The sequence below is a fragment of the Scatophagus argus genome, chromosome 10, assembly GCF_020382885.2.
Source record: "Scatophagus argus isolate fScaArg1 chromosome 10, fScaArg1.pri, whole genome shotgun sequence".
NCBI classification, from domain to species: domain Eukaryota; kingdom Metazoa; phylum Chordata; class Actinopteri; family Scatophagidae; genus Scatophagus; species Scatophagus argus.
The window spans coordinates 2,604,841-2,621,930 of NC_058502.1; the positions used below are offsets into that span (position 1 = coordinate 2,604,841).

The window sequence follows — 17,090 nt, forward strand, 5'->3', positions numbered from 1 at the left end:
GTGAGCTATTTTGACATTCAGATACAACATAGAGTACATTGTATAAGCCAGAATATTGTTTTTTATTACAACTTGTGTATATTTCTCCCAGTCTGTACATGATGATGGAATATGATTGCATCTGAGAAAGAGGATATCAATGTAGGCCTCCCTCTGTAGTCAAATAGCCCCGTTATGATGTTGCTTAAATATAGTATTGATTTTTTTGATTTGAACTTATTTTTCTACTTTCTACTAACTTTTGCTGTTGAGATGAGCTGACGTGAACGAGATGGACCAGCTGCAGGTAGCTCACGTTTTGTTTTTAAGACTGTTCAGCACTGTTGCTGCGATTATTTTGATTTTACAGCTTAAATAATTATGGTGAGCAAGAAAGAAAAATGCATGGTTATTATGGAGGGAGTGAATCCATGACAAGACAAACATGTTCTGTAGACACCACTGCAGGCTTCCTTATGGTTTATTGGACCAGAGGTGGGAAAATTCCCACAGATTTTATGTGTGCAGTTTGGACGGAAACTGGGACTGATTACATTTCTCAGACTTGTGTCTCACAATACGTCTGATTATTTTATATTTGAATCCCAGTCTCATAACTTCAATGGCCCTGGGATACGAGATAAAGTCTGTTGAGATGGTTCAATGCGGAGTTCCAGAGGAGCTCAAAACTGGAGTCACCCCCTTCTGACGTAAGGATCCCACTTTTGGACAAAAACGTTAAAGATGTTGCGTATGTTTGCTGTCCATCTCCATCCCATCTGTTGTTTGAAAAACTACCAAAAAAGGCTTTTTGGGCGATGCACACTCCCTCAGATATCCGGCATCATTAACTTCTTAGCTTGTGAAAATGTAAAATCTATTGTACAAAAGTTATGATTAAAACCTGTTAAATCACCCAGACTGTTTGTGCTTGGTGTCATTTCACTGACCACAGGGGGGGAGAAACCATCAGCCCAACCCGCAGACACACACGGAAAACACAGAATGAAGGATTAAAGAAAGTCTGAGGTCAGCGGCGGCGATCCTGAGGGCCTGATAAGACCTCACGAGTTGATGTTGCTGACCTCGGGTTGCCAAGCCAGCGGAAACATAAAGAGCAAAGAGATGGGGCCCGATAAAGAAGGAATCATCTGAGGTCTCTGGCAACTTTTTAGCTTTGACCAGCTGACGTGAAGGGGCGGGGTCACGGCGAGCTCGCTGAGAAACAAAGAGATTAAAGATAGAGGTAGATAAAGGTAGACCACCTCAGAAACATTGGTTTTCAAATCACTGACATCACATTATCTTCAGGGGTCATTACAGCTACAAGCTGATGCTGCTGTGATGGAACTGAAAAAGTCAATAAAATAACTTATTTTAGTCTTCAGAAACGTATGAAGTGGGATGTTCACTCACTCTAGTAGGAAGGCTTTCAGGGGCTGAAATCAATTCTCATCCAGTTTTCACCAAAACAAACACGAAAGGCAGCCACCTTATAGAACAACATGAGCGTGATGCCAAGAGACGCCTGTTAAACACCTTTTCACTTCTCACACAGTCTGAATGCACAGCGGGGTCCAGGTTCAGGGTCTCGAAGGGGCCCGGCCACACCACCATACAGTTCTGAAGTGGACTGATGACTGTTCAAAAGACCACATCTCTAAGGTTCACGAACAGTTTCTGTCCTAAAGTGGAACACTCACCTGCAGATTACTGAACTCAGCCTGCAGACTGGTGAAGCTGTGAAATGTGGTGCAGTTTTGTTGTCTGGATTGTTTGTGGAGTATAAGTAAAAAGTAGCTAGAAAATGGGAAAACACGTGTAAAGTGCGAGGATCTTAAGATTATACTTAACTGCAGTACTTAAATAAATGTTCTTAAAACCCCTCGTGAAGATGATGGCCGGTTTACCGCACGCGCCGTGACACGAATCAAACACACCCATTAAAGTTATAACAGGTGCATGCCGGGATGTGACCGCGCTGCTGATGGCGGGACGTCAGAGTGTTGGTTTCAGGCCGCATTCACGCGCACACCTGCGCAGCCTTTCACCTGTTTTGGACTTCAATTGTCGGACATGTTTGGGAAGCGCAGCGGGACGAACTGTGGGGACATGAGACAGTTAACGAGCCAACAGGCTGAGGACTCGTTTACGGATCCCCGCAGGTCGGACAGACAGGTGAGTACAGACACACGTCCTGCCGCTCCCTCTGAGCTGGACACAAAGCGCTGTGTGTTTGTTTGTTTGTTTGTTTGCTTGCTTGAGTTGGCTTCCAGGTGTTTCACGCTGAGGCTGATTGTCACGTAAGTCGTGAGTTGTTTGATTTTCGCACCTTGATAAGCCTGTTCGCTCCCGCTGCAGCGTCCGTAAGACTTCCTGTCGCTCTTCTTCCGGCTGGCTGCAGCCTGAGGCTCCTTTATTTGATCTCCTCTATTGGCAAAATGTGTGGCATCTCATCAGCTCAAACAGACACACGGCTGATCGATAACCTCCAAATCTGGTTCGAACTGGGGCTGCAAATAAGGCTTATCGTTCAGTAATTATTTTCAGTCTATAAAATGTGAAAAACGTGAGAAAAGTTCATGATAATTTCCCAGAGTCCAAAGCGACGCCTTTAAGTCGCTTATTTTGTCCAACCAGCAGTCCAAAACCCAAAGACTCTTTGTTTATTTGTCACAAATGACAAAGAAAAGCAGTAAATTCTGACATTTCAGAAGTTGGAACCAGCAAAATGTTGACTTTTTTGCTTGAAAAATGACTGAAAGGATAAATCAATCAATGACTGAAACAGGTGGCGGCTGATCCTCTTTTATCGATTAACTGTTTGATTGTGTTGAGCTGGAGCAGCTGTGTGTACAAAGTGTGTACAAAATGGCACATGTGTTCTTGAAACAGGAGCCTCGTTTGTAAAATGTTCTTAGGTTCATTCCAAGTTTTCAGATCATTTCTGACGGTGGGCTGAGGTTTGATCCAGAAGGTGCCGAGCATGAAATGTGAATCCCGAACCGGCACACCTGTGATCTACTAATCTCAGATCGGCTGAAAGTGACAGCACCTGACTTGTGATTTCCTCTGATGTGCTGCCAGCACATACGGAGTTTAGTCAGCAGCAGACTCGAGCAAAAGGGAAAGTCTGGCTTTTTGAAGATGAGATCAGAGCCGTCTGAAGCTGGACAACACGTGTTATTTGGAGGACTTGTTCTCCAGTATGAAACGATTAAGTGAGTGTAATTCTACTGAAGAGTCTCACCTTGAACTGATAATTCCTTTCTCGCTGCTCATGAGGCTCATCACAGGTGTCAAACTGCAGTACCTCCACACGGCCAGCAGGAGAATCACTGACTTTGCTCAGAGAAAAGATCACTTCCGCATCAAAGTCGGGTTTTCTTAAGTCTTGCTTCAGATCAAAACTGATCATAAGTCTGTTTCATAAACAGTAAAGTAAACTCAGAGCTGGAAAGTTGGTAATTAAAAGCGCTTTCCTTCACGAGTCGAGCGGCAAAGTGGCCCATCTAGAGCTCGCTGTGTCGTGTAACGTGTTGCTGATAGTCACTGACATGGAGGACATGGAGGACATGGAGGACATGCGCTGACGCATTTTTGACGTTATGAATAAAACATTCATGTAAAACAGAAAAGGGGTGATGGGAAAATGGTCTGACGTGTGCACGTCATCGTCAGGAAATGCCAGAAAATTAGTCTGACATTTGAATATACTCGTTGCTCATAATTCTGCTTTTTCCTCCATCACGGCCATCAGACCAACGGCACCGTAATAACAGCCGCACATTTACCAAGAGTGTGTTTAGTTTGGCGAGTGCACGCGACGAGACCTGAGTCACTGCTGGCGATGAGTGCTTTTCACTTCATGTGTGAATACTGATGAATACTTTGTACATGTTTACATTTAGAGTAACAGGAGATTGACTTGTAATGGAGATTATCATGATGTTGCCAGCTGGAAGTAAAATAACTGAGTGCTTCTTCCCCTCAGCTTTAACCAATCCAGCAGCTCGAGAGACAAGTTTAAACGAGGAAGACTTTATTATTCATATCACTCCAATCACGAGAGAAAGCCGGTGTTTCACATCAATCCGTCCGTTACTCTCTCTCGACTGTTTGACACATTCTGGGCTGACGTCATTTTTCACTTGTTTCCTGTCATGCAGGAACTCATTCAAACATGAGGGAACTTCCTCCTGATGTAAACTGAAGTTAACACACACACACACACACACGTGCGTTACACCACCCTGAAATGAGGCGTGAAGACGGCTATGAAATATCCCATCGGGTGAAGGCAGCAGGCAGTGTTTCGCACGCCGACACGGAGTTTATTCACCGTCGAGTCGTCGGGCTCCTGTTTCCTCTCAGTGGCGTCGATGGAGCGACGTGAGCTGCGATCACGGCTGTGCAGCACGCGTGGTCGCGACCTGCTGTTGAGCAGCGCTGACGGAGAAGAACAAAAGGAGGAAGGATGGTTGGTCGTACCTGCAAGTTACATAACTGCAGAAGTGACAACAATGAGCTTCATGTCTGTGTTTGTCTGCTCTGCGAAAATGTCCTCCTGAATGTTTAAACTCAGCCCAGCTGACCAGCAAGCGTTTCAGCGTAAGTGATTCAAGCCTGAAGTCAAAGCCGCTGAGGGGCTGATCACTGACCTGCTCAGCAGCACCTGATCAAACACCCACCTCTGCTTCCTGTCTCAGATTCAGTATTTGCTGCTCGCCGTTGATGTTCTTCATCACGTGTATGCGTAATCGTCGTCCACAAGCCTCCATGCAGCCAAACCTGTCGCCAACACGACAACGTGGCGTTAGCCTAGCGTAGCATCAAATAGCCACTCGCGCTCCTGCGTCCAGCAGCTCCTGTCCTCTGGGGGACACTTCCTTCCTGTCCTGTCAGAGAGACAAAGCAGAGTCGAGCCCTACTGGACCCATGTGGTTATCATTATTTTTGTTATTTAGGTTTGTTCCAATGAAGCTTTGAATTGTTTGTTCTTGTTGCATCATTTCCACTTGAATCGAGTGTTTTTCTGTTGACAGCAGGTTGAAATACGTTTGCCGCACTGCACGGATTATCAGTTTGTGTTTTCAAACTGGTCGTAGAATTGATGAGATGGTTTTGTTTTGAGAGGCCACACAGACGACACGTGAGCTTTTTTAAATTCTCATTCTAAGATTGTTTGCAGGTTGTTGTGCTGCTTTTGTGCGCGTTTGTAGACGTCATCATCAACATGGGCCGCGTGACTGCAGCTTTACGGCTCTTTGGGGCAGGTGATACGTATGAATAATAACCAGAATAAAACTGAACCCGACTCGCCGTTAGAATTGACTCTCATGTTGCTCACACTCATAACAAGCCTCCTCATATTGTTTATTTTTTTATAGTTTATCAATACCAAAGCTTCTCATCATTAATGGGCAGTTTATAAGAGAAGCTCGTAAAACTTCACATAAACACGTTGGGTCTCCTGACACCAACATGAATTAAAGTCTATTACGCGTCAGGAGGGAGTCGATCTCAGACGCTCTGCGGTCCTGTGTGGCCCGTTCACGTCACTGTGACAAACGGCTTCCGAACGCCACCGGACGTGTTTGTCGTAATCGCCTTCGCGTTAATTAGGCAGCTTATTTGCAGCTCTGATGACTGAGCCGCCCGGCAGCAACAGGAACAGTAATGGGATGAGTGATTTGGTCAGGTCGCTTTGATCACATCATGTTTGACTGCGTTAAAGGAGGGCAGTGGAGTGACGTACAGACGCTCTTTATTCCTGCACTTGAAGGACGCGGCTGGTTTTCAATCCCGTGAAAAACCCAAACCAATAGGTTTTGGGTTTTTAGTCTGTCAGTGCTGTCAGTTGCCCACCCAGTCTGTGGCTTAAAAAGGACCCAGAATTATGCAGTTTAATTTGAAAACAGACGGAGTAATTCCCGCCATTTCAGCTGCAGATTAATCCGCATTTGGTGCTCTGCTGTATGTGGGCCAACAGGAGTGTGTGTGTGTGTGTGTGTGTGTGTGTGTGTGCGTGCCCATCCGCCCACTGGAGCTCTCCGGCCCAGAGGAAGCGGATACAGACAGACGTAGGAGGTAGGAGGTCAGTAAGTTTACTGCTGTTACAAGCGTGTGAGTGAGGAAATACTCATGCAAAGGCCTCAGCAGCATCCAGAGTTTAAGCAGACCACAACATCAGTTCAGCTCGGGTCTTCACTAAACCTCAATCATGATGCGTTTCCGTTGTGAATATTTCACTCGTTAGTGTAAGACTTTCAGTAAAGTGTTTTTTATTTGATTATCTTCCCAAAAAGGTTTTTAAAAAGACTCACTGAGTGGCAGAAATTCGGAGACGGAGGGAACACGCGTGGCATGACGAGTTTCCTCCTGAATGGGGAAACTGGTCACCTCGATCCGTCAGCTGACTCTGCTGTGGTTACTGCTCACATCATCAGGCCGACGCAGTGTGTCAGGAGCTTCACTCCTTCCCTTTCATCCTTCATGGCTCCACACTTTGCTGAGAGGAAACAAAAGGACCCTCTTTGTTAGCGCAGAAGGCCACTTATGACACAGCAGTGCATGCTGGGATTGGGCAGAGACGGCATTGAAAGGGATTCTTCACAGCGTTGCAGAGGCTGGCTGCTGGTGTGTGTGTGTGTGTGTGCGCGTGTGTGTGTGGGGTGGGAGGTGGAGGTGGAGGACAGCAGTGTGCTTTGTAATCCTGTGACTGACTCGGTCACTCGTCCTCGGAACCGTAGGCCAAATTACTGGCCGCAATTGGTGCGTAATGGCATAAAGATTGAGGTCTGGATGGGGCATCAATCACAAGGACGTGGCTCAGCTGACCCTGAGTCCTCAGCAAGAGGGAGAAGGGGGGAGGCGGAGGTGGGAAGACACCACTCTGTGTGTGTGTGTGTGTGTGTGTGTGTGTGTGTGTGAGTGTGTGTGGACTTGATGCAGAGGTCAGTTACAGTTGATTTTGCTATGTTAATTGAGGATTCATTCCAGACTAAATGCTGTACTTACGTCTCAGATTTAGGCTTGAACTCGAACAGTCGCCCGTCATTCTCCTCTCAGCTGGACTGTGTGAATACGTGGAAATGAAAAGCCATCAGCTGAAGTGTCCTACAAATTTCATTTAATCATCTGAATCTGGAAACAAAGAACATTCAGTTATTTCTAATTTATACCGAGTCAAACTAGTTAAAGACAAATTAAACAGGAATTTATTGAGACAGAAGGAGTTAAAACTTGTTTCACTGCTTCTGTCTGCTCACTTTCATCTCGGACACAACTGTGATCAAATGTGCAAACACAAAGTACTTTTACCTTCAAACTGTGTTCAGCTGAAGTACTTCAGTACATGTATTGACTGTGAACTCGTGTTGTCGCATCAGACGACCTTCAGTCCTGCCGCGGTCTGATGTGTCGCCGTCTTCGCGGCTCTTGGAACCCGTAGATGACGATCAGAGAAACACTCTGACAGGTTCAGTGGAGGAGACACAAAGCTGTGAGCGTCACATTATTTCTTGTATTGGAGCCAAATGCTCGTCAGCTTTGCACACAAACATGATCAGTTTGTGATCGAGTCGGGCTCATGTCAGGAATCTGCCAGGCTCTTTGTCTCCACTTTCTCGCACCGGAGGCTAATGGCTGTAAACGGACATTAAGGGTTTAAAAAAACATTCCCTTTTAACTTCAGTCCGTGTCATTAATTTGACAAGGCAGGTTCCCTTTCTTCTTCCCTTCTAATTGTTCTTTGGCCTTACACTGAAAACACAAACCCACCTTTCATCCTCAGAGCTGGTTTAAAACCACCTTAGATGAGGATAAAAGGGAAAGTGCAGCATTTTCTGCTGCCTCTGACGTTATTGAGCAGAGCGGGATGCCAGCAGCGCACTTAACGCTAAAGCCTGCAGTCTTTTGTCTTGAGGAAAAAATACAGTCAGTTAAGAGTATAAAAAGAAGCACTTACTGAGTCTCCTCCTGGTCACTAATGGAGGCGACAGGAGCAGCGATGGCCTCTTGTAGCTTTCAAACAGTCACAGTCAACAGCCTTCAGTGATTAAAGATCCGTTAAGGTAAAATACAGAAACGCAATCTACAATTTGAGAAGTTTAAGACAAATTTATCACTTGTTGTAGACGTCGGGGACCAGAAGCAGCAGCAGACGCAGCATCACGCGCTTTCTTCAGGACATGCAAATATTCTAGTTTCAAATCGTTTCTGTATTATAAGAAATATGACCGATTCTCAGCCTGAGCAGCATCAGCCTGACACTGGCTACAAGACAATGAGGTATTTTAAGGTAGCAGAAGACATATGCAAATGAATGCTGACATGAAAGCATTGTTTACCCAGCTTTGTATTTACCACTACATCAGTGACTGTGAAGGTTTTGAAATGCAGCCAGACAGCAGAGCGTTGCAGCCTCTAGATCCTCCGCCGCTCGTCCCTGGAAAGAATGTATGTTGGTGTTTCTCTTCTGGTTATAGTCGCATAATTTGCATAAACGTGTCTGATTCTTGGAGGACTTTGGGATCAGCGATCCAGCCCCCAGCGCTTCATGATGGAGAACATAATCTGTGGTCCATTTTAAAGCACACGCCAGCTATTTGTTCATGAAGCAACACGGGCACAGAGTGGTTTTTATGTGCATCCATAAACTGAATGTGTATATGGCGTCATAATGCACTATGCATTAAAGTATAAATATGTTCTGTCCACGAGTGCAGGGCCTCGGGAGACACACCAGTATTAACATTTATAATAACATCTGTGTTTGACGGGACAAAAGCTGTATTAAAAAGAAAAAAAAGAGGAGGAAAAGCAACATTGGGACACTTTATGTTCAGGTAGAGTTTGCTCTGGGCGTCCACACATTAGCGTTCTGCAGCTGAAACCTGTAAACGAGCTGCTTTGTCGTGGTGCTGGTTGTGTTGGGGGGCTCAGGAGATCCCTGAAACATTCAGAGGACGTCCTGTGGGGATCAGGAATCCAAACGTAGTTCAGCTGAACTGTTTTGAGTAGCTGCTGAGACTCTTCGGCTCAGTGAGCCTGCAGGCGGTTAAAAGCTTCTCTGCTGTATGCGGCGTGCATCAAGTGTTGATTGTAATATTCAGTAACAGAACTGTGATTATTTGGATGTTGTATTCTTAACTCATGATGTGTTTTGTTATATTTATTTCCTTTTCTGTTCTGTTTGTTCAGTCAGGTTGAGCTGAGCTGGTCTTGATGCAGTCCCAGGACCCGTTGGCTGCCTTCTGATGACGATTCGTCCTTTGGGCTGCGGTGGCAAGTAAGTACATTTACGTAAGTGTTGTACTTTTTACACCAACTTTAGTTACCTTGCAGATGTAGTTTAAAGTCGAGATAAAGTGAAAAATACTCAGATCTGTCGTCTTTGTTCTCTTATATCGAAATCCAGTCGTGTTTCCAGCCAATGACCTCCACCCATCAGTCAGTCGTTACCTGACTGACCCGTTACCCGTTACCAGTGGCAAAGAGCGAAACACCAGTTAGTGTTTCTGATTCACCCACTTTTCAAATCAAATGCCTCCCAACATCATGTCCTGTTTCACAACATCAAAGCCATGTACTCAAAATACTGTTTCATCTGAACTTTAATAACACAAAATCATTTGTGCGATTATTATCATTATCAATTATAATATAATTATGAATGATTCTGAAGTTTGCGGCTTCAGTATTTACTTTACTTAAGTATATTTTGATGCTAGCACTTTTGTATTTAAGTAAAAATGAAGATGCATGACTTTCATCAGTTACAGAGTGTTTAAAGACTGTGATGTTGCTACTTTAACTTAAGCGCATTGTGGCCAAGACTTCCTCTTCTGTTTGGGTTTAAGGTCCAATTAGCAACTTAAGATGCAAGAACTGGTGTGACGCGACATTCCAGCTAATCGCTGTAAACTGACATCTGCATCTGAAAGGGTTAAAGGACACTCGGACTATAAAACCAGAACGCTTGCGACACCAAAATCGTGCACCTTGTCTATGGATTCTGCTTTCATCTGCTGTTTATAGACATTAGCTTTGATGTAACTCTATCAGCAGTATTGGATGGCAGAGTGTATAGTGCATGGCGGTGAGAACACAGATCAATACAATCCCACAACAGCAGAGGTAAGAATACACACAGTACATCAGCTCCAAATACCATACGAAGAGGCATCAAAACGTTTTAATTGTAAATGTACACATTTATGCTCATATAGACAAAAACAGTGTGGTGAGCTGCCCTTTGTTAATAAAAGTCTGAACAAGGAACTGGTGCAAAATTACATGAAAACAAAACGCCTGAATGAAAACAATCAGGTTCTGTATTTCGACAGCATGTGTGCATGAAGACGTACATGTAGTGTGCAGCTGATAAAAAGTAACTTTATAACATTTAATGAAGGTTTAACACAGTCGGTAAAGGGAACAACTCTTCTGACATCGCCCACTCGCCATGCGGAAAATATAATATTTGACAAAAAGACACTGAGGGTACAAACTAACAAAAGAATAGTGCAGAGACTTGCTGTGTAAAATCAGTCAATCTTCCTGTTTTAAAAAAAAAAATCCATAGTGCATTTGTAATACTTGCTAAATTATTGTTGTACTGTAATTTGCATAATTAATAAATATTAAGATATGTTACATAAGTTTGTATCACAAATGAACATTAAGTGGAGGTCATGACTTCACAGTAATAACTGAATGAATAGCCACATGAATACCATCAGTAGTACGTATGTGATGATACCGACCTTGATGTTGCATCGCAGCCTGTAATAAACCTTACATTTGGATGATCAGTTGCATATTAATATCCCACGGAGGGTCCTAATGTTCTGCTAAAGCATTTCACTTCTAGTGCATATACAGACGTGGCCCAGAGCTACAGATCGTGGACCCTTTTCCGTTACAGAGGACCTGAGCACATGTCAACATGTAAGAGATGTTGGTGCAGGGAAACGCAAGAATTACACATATTTAAGAAACAGTTGCATCCAGATGTTCGGAGCCAGATGCAGTTGTTTAACATCTCAGCAGCAGTAGTCTTAAAAATTCCCCGGAGACTTTCACCTCAGGCAAACCCTTATCACGGGAAGCCACCCACTACAGCGTTTTTTATTGTGGCTCCTGAGGCCGAGTGTGTTTGTAAGTCAGGAGGACTTCATTTCAGCTCAGTTAATTTCAGCTCAATATCTTTCACAGGAGCTCAATGTCATTTAGTTTGGTTTACTGGTGTAAGACAAGTGTTTTTCTCTGTCAATATGGCAGACTGCATGACAGACAAGTAGAGCCCTGGAGATGCAGAGCCACATGGCATGTAAGTGGAAGAGTCTGCCAGCTCTCGCAGTGAATTTAAAGCCGTGGTGTAGAAACTCTCATCAATTTGCACGTTTCCATTTTTTTGTTTTCCTGGCTCCTCAGTATAGACACACAAGGGACAAAAACATGTTGATGTGGAGGTTTTCCATCTGGTTTGGGTAAGAAAGGGACCACATGTACAATGTTTTCCCCCCAGTTTGAGTGTGTGTTGATGAAACACTGGACACATTTCCACTCCATTCAAGCTGCTATCTAAGAGCATCCAAAAACAGTTTGTGTGGGCTTTGTCTTTGTTTACAATGTGTCCCCCTCTCTAAAGGCAGAGAGAAAATCTCCAGTGAAACAGCTGATGTGTCGCCTCCTTGCCGGGGGCATCCTGTTCACACGCAGGTCCCTTGGTGGTGCACGGTGTGTTTGCGGTACTTCAGTCCCAGGCCTCTTTCTTTGAGGTCCATCACGCGTTGTTGTGACGTGTCTACCAGCGCGCTGGCTATAGCAATACCTAGAAACCCAGAGAGGACAGAGTGTGAACACAGAAATATCTCACATGCTGATTTTTTTTTTTTTTTTGATGTAGTTTCATTCAGAGCCAACAACAGGGCTTTAATTTTATTAAAAGTGGCCTTTTGATTTGAAGCCATGTCCACTGCGTAGTTGATAAGGTTAACCAATGAACATTTTTTGTTTGTTGTTTTGCCAAATATGCTGATTAATTTCCTGTCCGTGTTCTGACTTTTCTATAGTCTTCTTCTTTCCTCATTTGTCTGGTGTAAAGAAACCAAACTTTTATTTTTAAGTTTGGAAAGTGTAAAAGTATGATTCAGTTATGTTTTTATCAGCTGAGAGCTAACAAAGGACTTTATTTGGATTACTGCTTTTATTCCTTGGTGTGTAAAACACTTTGTAATCACACTTTGTGTTTTGAAAATAGAATTATTATTGAGCTGTTTGGGGACAAAGAAAAGAACAGACTGTAAGTAAAAAACAAATAAAGAATTGTGATGAACATCAAAGCGAAAAGCCTTGGACAGTGACGGAGACAAACGGAGACTCATCGCCCAAACAGCAGACACCTTAATACAACATCCACTAAACGTTTTCTCGACGTCTCTCCAGCCAGGGTTGTCTGGTCTAAGCAGAGTGAGTGGACTCACGCAGGGCTCATTGAGGCGTGTCTCCCTCCATCCTGTCTCTCTTTGCTGTTTCAGTCTGTCTCCGTCTCACCGTCCCACAGTGTGTCGTAGCTCTCTCAAAACCACTTGTGTATCTGATGTTTGACTCGCTCTCCGCAGCAGGGCTTAGAGAGAGCAGGCCGGATGCAGCGAGGCATCAGATGCCTGGAGCATTGTGTTACCTTGGCAGTAGCTGCTGCTGTTAATGTGGATTTAGAGTCATGGCAGCTCTTGTGAGCGCAGCTAGTCCTGTCTCTCGCTGCCGACGACCGTGGGCGTGACAGTGCATGGTCATTACGACAAGAGCTCAATCTGCCGGTATGCAGGAGCCAAATAAACAAAGCAGGCAAACAGTGGAGGGAATCTGCTGCACTCTTGATATGATTTGGATGCAGGATGTTTTTAGCATTTCACACTCAAGTGATTCTTGGGATTTTTTTTTTTTTTTGTGGGTGCAAAGGGGTAAGCGGATTACACAGTCGCTCACTGTGTGTACGTGACTCTGCAGGTTTATGTGTGCAACTGTGTAAAGGCTGTAGGTGTGTGCGTGCACCTGTGCACGTACATATTTGAAGTTCTGACACAGCGAGCCACACAGACACACGGCCAACAGTTATGTGGCCTTCTCATCCAAAATGACAGGGGGAAGGTGATTGGCTAGCAGCACCTGGTCGGTCGGAGTGAGGCTCATTATGGCTGTTTCACTTTGGCAGTTGTTCTATAGGTGTGTTTGTTTTGGCCACCACAGACGACACCTTAGACTCACCGTTTTTGTTGCTGTTGTAATTTGTGATTTAGTCCAAATGCCATTAGTGCTTGTTCTGCATATTTCAGGAGTAAACACAGCTCCATGACAGTTTGTTTGTGTTGGATTCGATCAGCCTGGGAGCAGCTTAGAGTCTGAAATGCAAACTAAATGAACTCTTTTATAGAACGATTCCAGTGTGCTTTAGAGCAGCGGTTCCCATCCTTTTTCTCCCACAGCCCTGTCAGATGAACTAAAGTCAACTAAAATGAAAGGAAGGGGTGATTAAATCCCCCTCTGTCAGAAAAGACAAAGGAGAAAGGGAAAAGATTTGAAAATGATTGACAGATGACAAAAAAGAAAATGGATGGAAGTGACACCTCGGACATTATCTTAATCTGCTCCGCTCAGACTGACGGCTGTCCATTAACCGGATCCCCTTTACGGAAACAGACTCGAGGCCGAGACAGATAAACCAGGGATGCCACCAGGTGTTTCACATGACCAAAATCACCTCCACAGGACCTCACACAAATCTGAAGCAGTTTTTGTACCACACCCAATGAGAGAGCAAACACGAAGACTGGAAAAGTTAAAGTACAAAAAGATTCTAATTCACTTCTAATGTGACATCTGAATATTCTTCCATCAAAATAACTTTCACCTTTGACAAATTGCCATCATAATTGTGTTGATTTTTCTGGGTGAACGCTCACATCTCCATTTGCAAAATTAAATTGGTCAAAAGTAATCAAATTATGCTGCAGGTGAGTGCAAGTGCTCATTTGCTGCCGGGGCGAACGGGCGCCTTAATGTGATTGTTTTGTCAGGTGAGTTGACGCATCATTAACCCACCTTCCACCCCACCCCCCCACCCCGATAGACTAATGGGGTCATTAGCAAGAGACAAAACTCCCCAGAAACACGAATCGGCGCAGGTCTGAAGCGAAAAAGTAGGACTGCAGCTGGAAAACATCTGCGATGGGAGGAGCCCGCTTGCTAACCGGGTGACAAACCTCACAGTCAGGCCCTTCCTCTCCGTCTCAACATCAAAGCCGGCTTCTGAGTTTGTGCTCGCCCTCAGTGAAGGCACCGGGGGACGCTGGGCCTGCTCAGGATCCCGTATAACAATAAACAGAAAATACCACGAAGTGAAGTGAAATCAAAGTCAGTCAAACAGTAACACACTGATACTGAAATATTTATGCTTCTGTGAGGCAGTGATTTCATTTTTAAAGGAGCAGCAAACACGATGCGCAGCTTCAGCCGCTTTGATGTACGCACGTATGTTTCAGGTTTGATCCCGGCTAACTAGGATGCCTCTCATTAATCGTACACAGCAGAGTTTGGTAAAGCCTTTCTTTATGCTTGTAGAAGAATGCAGGATGAAAAATAGCTCCAAATCACCTGAAAGTCACATCAGGTATACCTGAGCAAAGAGGATGACAAAAAGGCAGAGTGATACCTCCAGAAAGTCAAGGCAATAGTTTAAAACTTGTGATTTGTGTGGCTGCATTATCAAGAAAAACGAGATGCTGGTCCTCATTAGGGTCCAGACTTTGCCTTGGCTATTCAGTCCTGTTTCTCCAAATTTATCAGTCAGACCTTGAGTTGTCTCACTTTATCTGTAAACGTGTTTAAAGTAGTCCATCGATCATATTAATAGCAATTTTTGCTTTTTTTAATGGCAGGTTACTAAACTTTAGAACAAAGGGCAATCGGCAAATAAAGACAAAACAACAAGCAAGTTATGGACAGTGACCCGAGGTCATCAAACCTTCAGGTCCGCCTAATAAGAGTAAATACCACTGAGGATTTGACTAAAAGTCAACATGCAGACAGATGAAGGAGGAGAGTCCATCCCAGTGGGGTGGACAGTTTCAAAGACAGAAAGGATCAAAGTATCAGAGATCCATTCCGGGTCAATGGATCTGGGTTTCTGAGTGCTGTCCTCCCATTCCTGTCAAGCAGCTCTCTAGTCAGACACCCAGAGGGAGACGGAGGGGGGGACGGGGACAGGGACGGGGACAACACATGCAGGGAGGGTGTGAGGAGGTCGACGTGGAGAGACGAACAAAAGGTGCTGCAGCAATGCTTACAGGCCAGTAGTCACAATCTGAAGTGGTTCTCAGAGAGGGGGACGGGGGACGCTTGTTGGCCTTTCAGTGAGGAGGTAAATACACATCTGTAGCACAAGGAAGCTGCAAACATCTCCAGCAACTCCAAAAGCATCTTATTAACAGTCACCATCTATTTAGAAATGCTGAAATATGCAGAGGAATCAGCTGTTTATCACAGCACAACTGCACGTCAGGACTTTTGACATACGCCCCTAAATGTCTCCTTCTTTTGCTTCTGTTCCCACGGGCTCAATCAGCAACAGATGAGGTAACATTTTAGGACGGTTTTGATGAGTCTTTTTGTTTGTTTGTTTTTGTATTTTTGACTGAGCAGATTTCTCCTGCTTTTCAAAACCTCAAGAGGTTGACTCAGGAATGATAGAAATCTCATTTGACTTTTCCAAGGTGAGTGACAGAACGCGTGTCCTCCCCGACTGTTTCATTTTAAAACGTGCAAAGTTTGTGCTAATGAATATTCATTAATGTGCAGCACCAGTAGTTTGTAAAAGTAATAATAAATGGGTTTATAAAAATTATGGAGGCAAAAGTTATCAGGGCCGATCAAGCTGAACGCAGACTTCAGTTTGAAATAAATTTGACTGAATCTTGAACCAAATGTCTGACATTCTTCACCCATCAGCTGCCATTAAGCAGCACAAAGTGTGGCTGCTCTTTGTTCCGTGAGCAATTAGACTAAAAACAGAGCAAAATAAGCTCCAGTTAATCAAAGCAAGTGTTTTATCAAAGTGTCGTCTCGTATTCTTTTCAGCGTTATGTTTTTTAATGCAGACAACCAGAATCAATTTCTTGTCCGGGGATAATAAATTTCACTTTCTCCTCGCAGTAGGAAGGCGGCCAAAGTGAGAATGATACAGCAAAACGCTCGAGATGCTTTGTCAGGACTGGGAGAGAGCAGGGAGGGGTGTAGAGCGAGGAAGACAAAGAAATCCAGAAGAAAACCCGAGATTCAGATGAAGAGACGTGCGGTGCATTTCCATCCAGCTGTTTTTAGGAGCTTTTCATTTTTACGTCATCATGGGTGGAAACATCAGAAAAAACGACTGGCAAGGAAAAGCTTTTTTACAGCTGTATGAGGTAGAAAAGCTGGTATACACAGATATTGACACAGACTAATGGGAACAGATTACCGGGATGCAACTTGACATTTCGGTACCTGCTTCTGCTTCTTCTGCTTCTCCTGCTTTTAAAAGTGAACTTTTATGTCACGGTGCCTTTGACTGTTACTGACGCAGGAAGCCCAGAAAGCAAAAGAATGAAACAGCAGAGATGTGTGGGATGGAAGTAACTGCAGTGTTGCTGCAAAGAAGCCACACACACACACACACACACACACACACACACACACACACACACACACACACACACACACACACACACACACACACGTTCAAACCAGCAGAAGATTTATAAAGTCAGCACAATTTCCAAGTGGACGCTCGGGATTGGTGCCACCAGTCCAGCGTGTGACCACAGGTGAAGCCTGGTCCGTCGGCACACAAGTTGACCTTTTGGATCACTTGTCATCACTTTATCGACATTTTGTCATCATTAGACGTGTTTTGTGAGGTCACAGTAGGCTTTGACCACCAAATTCTAATCAGTTTAACCTTCAATCCAAGGCTGCCCAAAATTTGTTTTTATAAAACAAAAAACTGATAATGTTTATGTTGTCTTATTCTTTGTGATGTACACTAGCTCTTTAAATATGTTAGATCC

General features: G+C 44.2%; 1 protein-coding gene and 1 long non-coding RNA gene across 3 annotated transcripts in view; one reads left to right on the plus strand and one right to left on the minus strand.

The window, feature by feature from the left end:
* The first annotated feature begins 1,724 nt into the window (after positions 1 to 1,724).
* On the plus strand, positions 1,725 to 15,121 carry LOC124065937. The gene is made up of 3 exons (XR_006844512.1): positions 1,725 to 2,157; positions 9,184 to 9,271; positions 14,925 to 15,121. It is a non-coding gene; the product is annotated as an uncharacterized LOC124065937 (long non-coding RNA).
* atrnl1a (attractin-like 1a) overlaps positions 10,145 to 17,090 on the minus strand; it is a 191,881-nt gene continuing 184,935 nt past the window's right edge. For both annotated transcript variants that reach the window (XM_046401866.1, XM_046401865.1), the window contains one exon: positions 10,145 to 11,818. In XM_046401866.1, the coding sequence (XP_046257822.1) occupies positions 11,697 to 11,818 (122 nt within the window). In that variant the 3' untranslated portion in view covers positions 10,145 to 11,696. The remainder of the gene's footprint in view (positions 11,819 to 17,090) is intronic.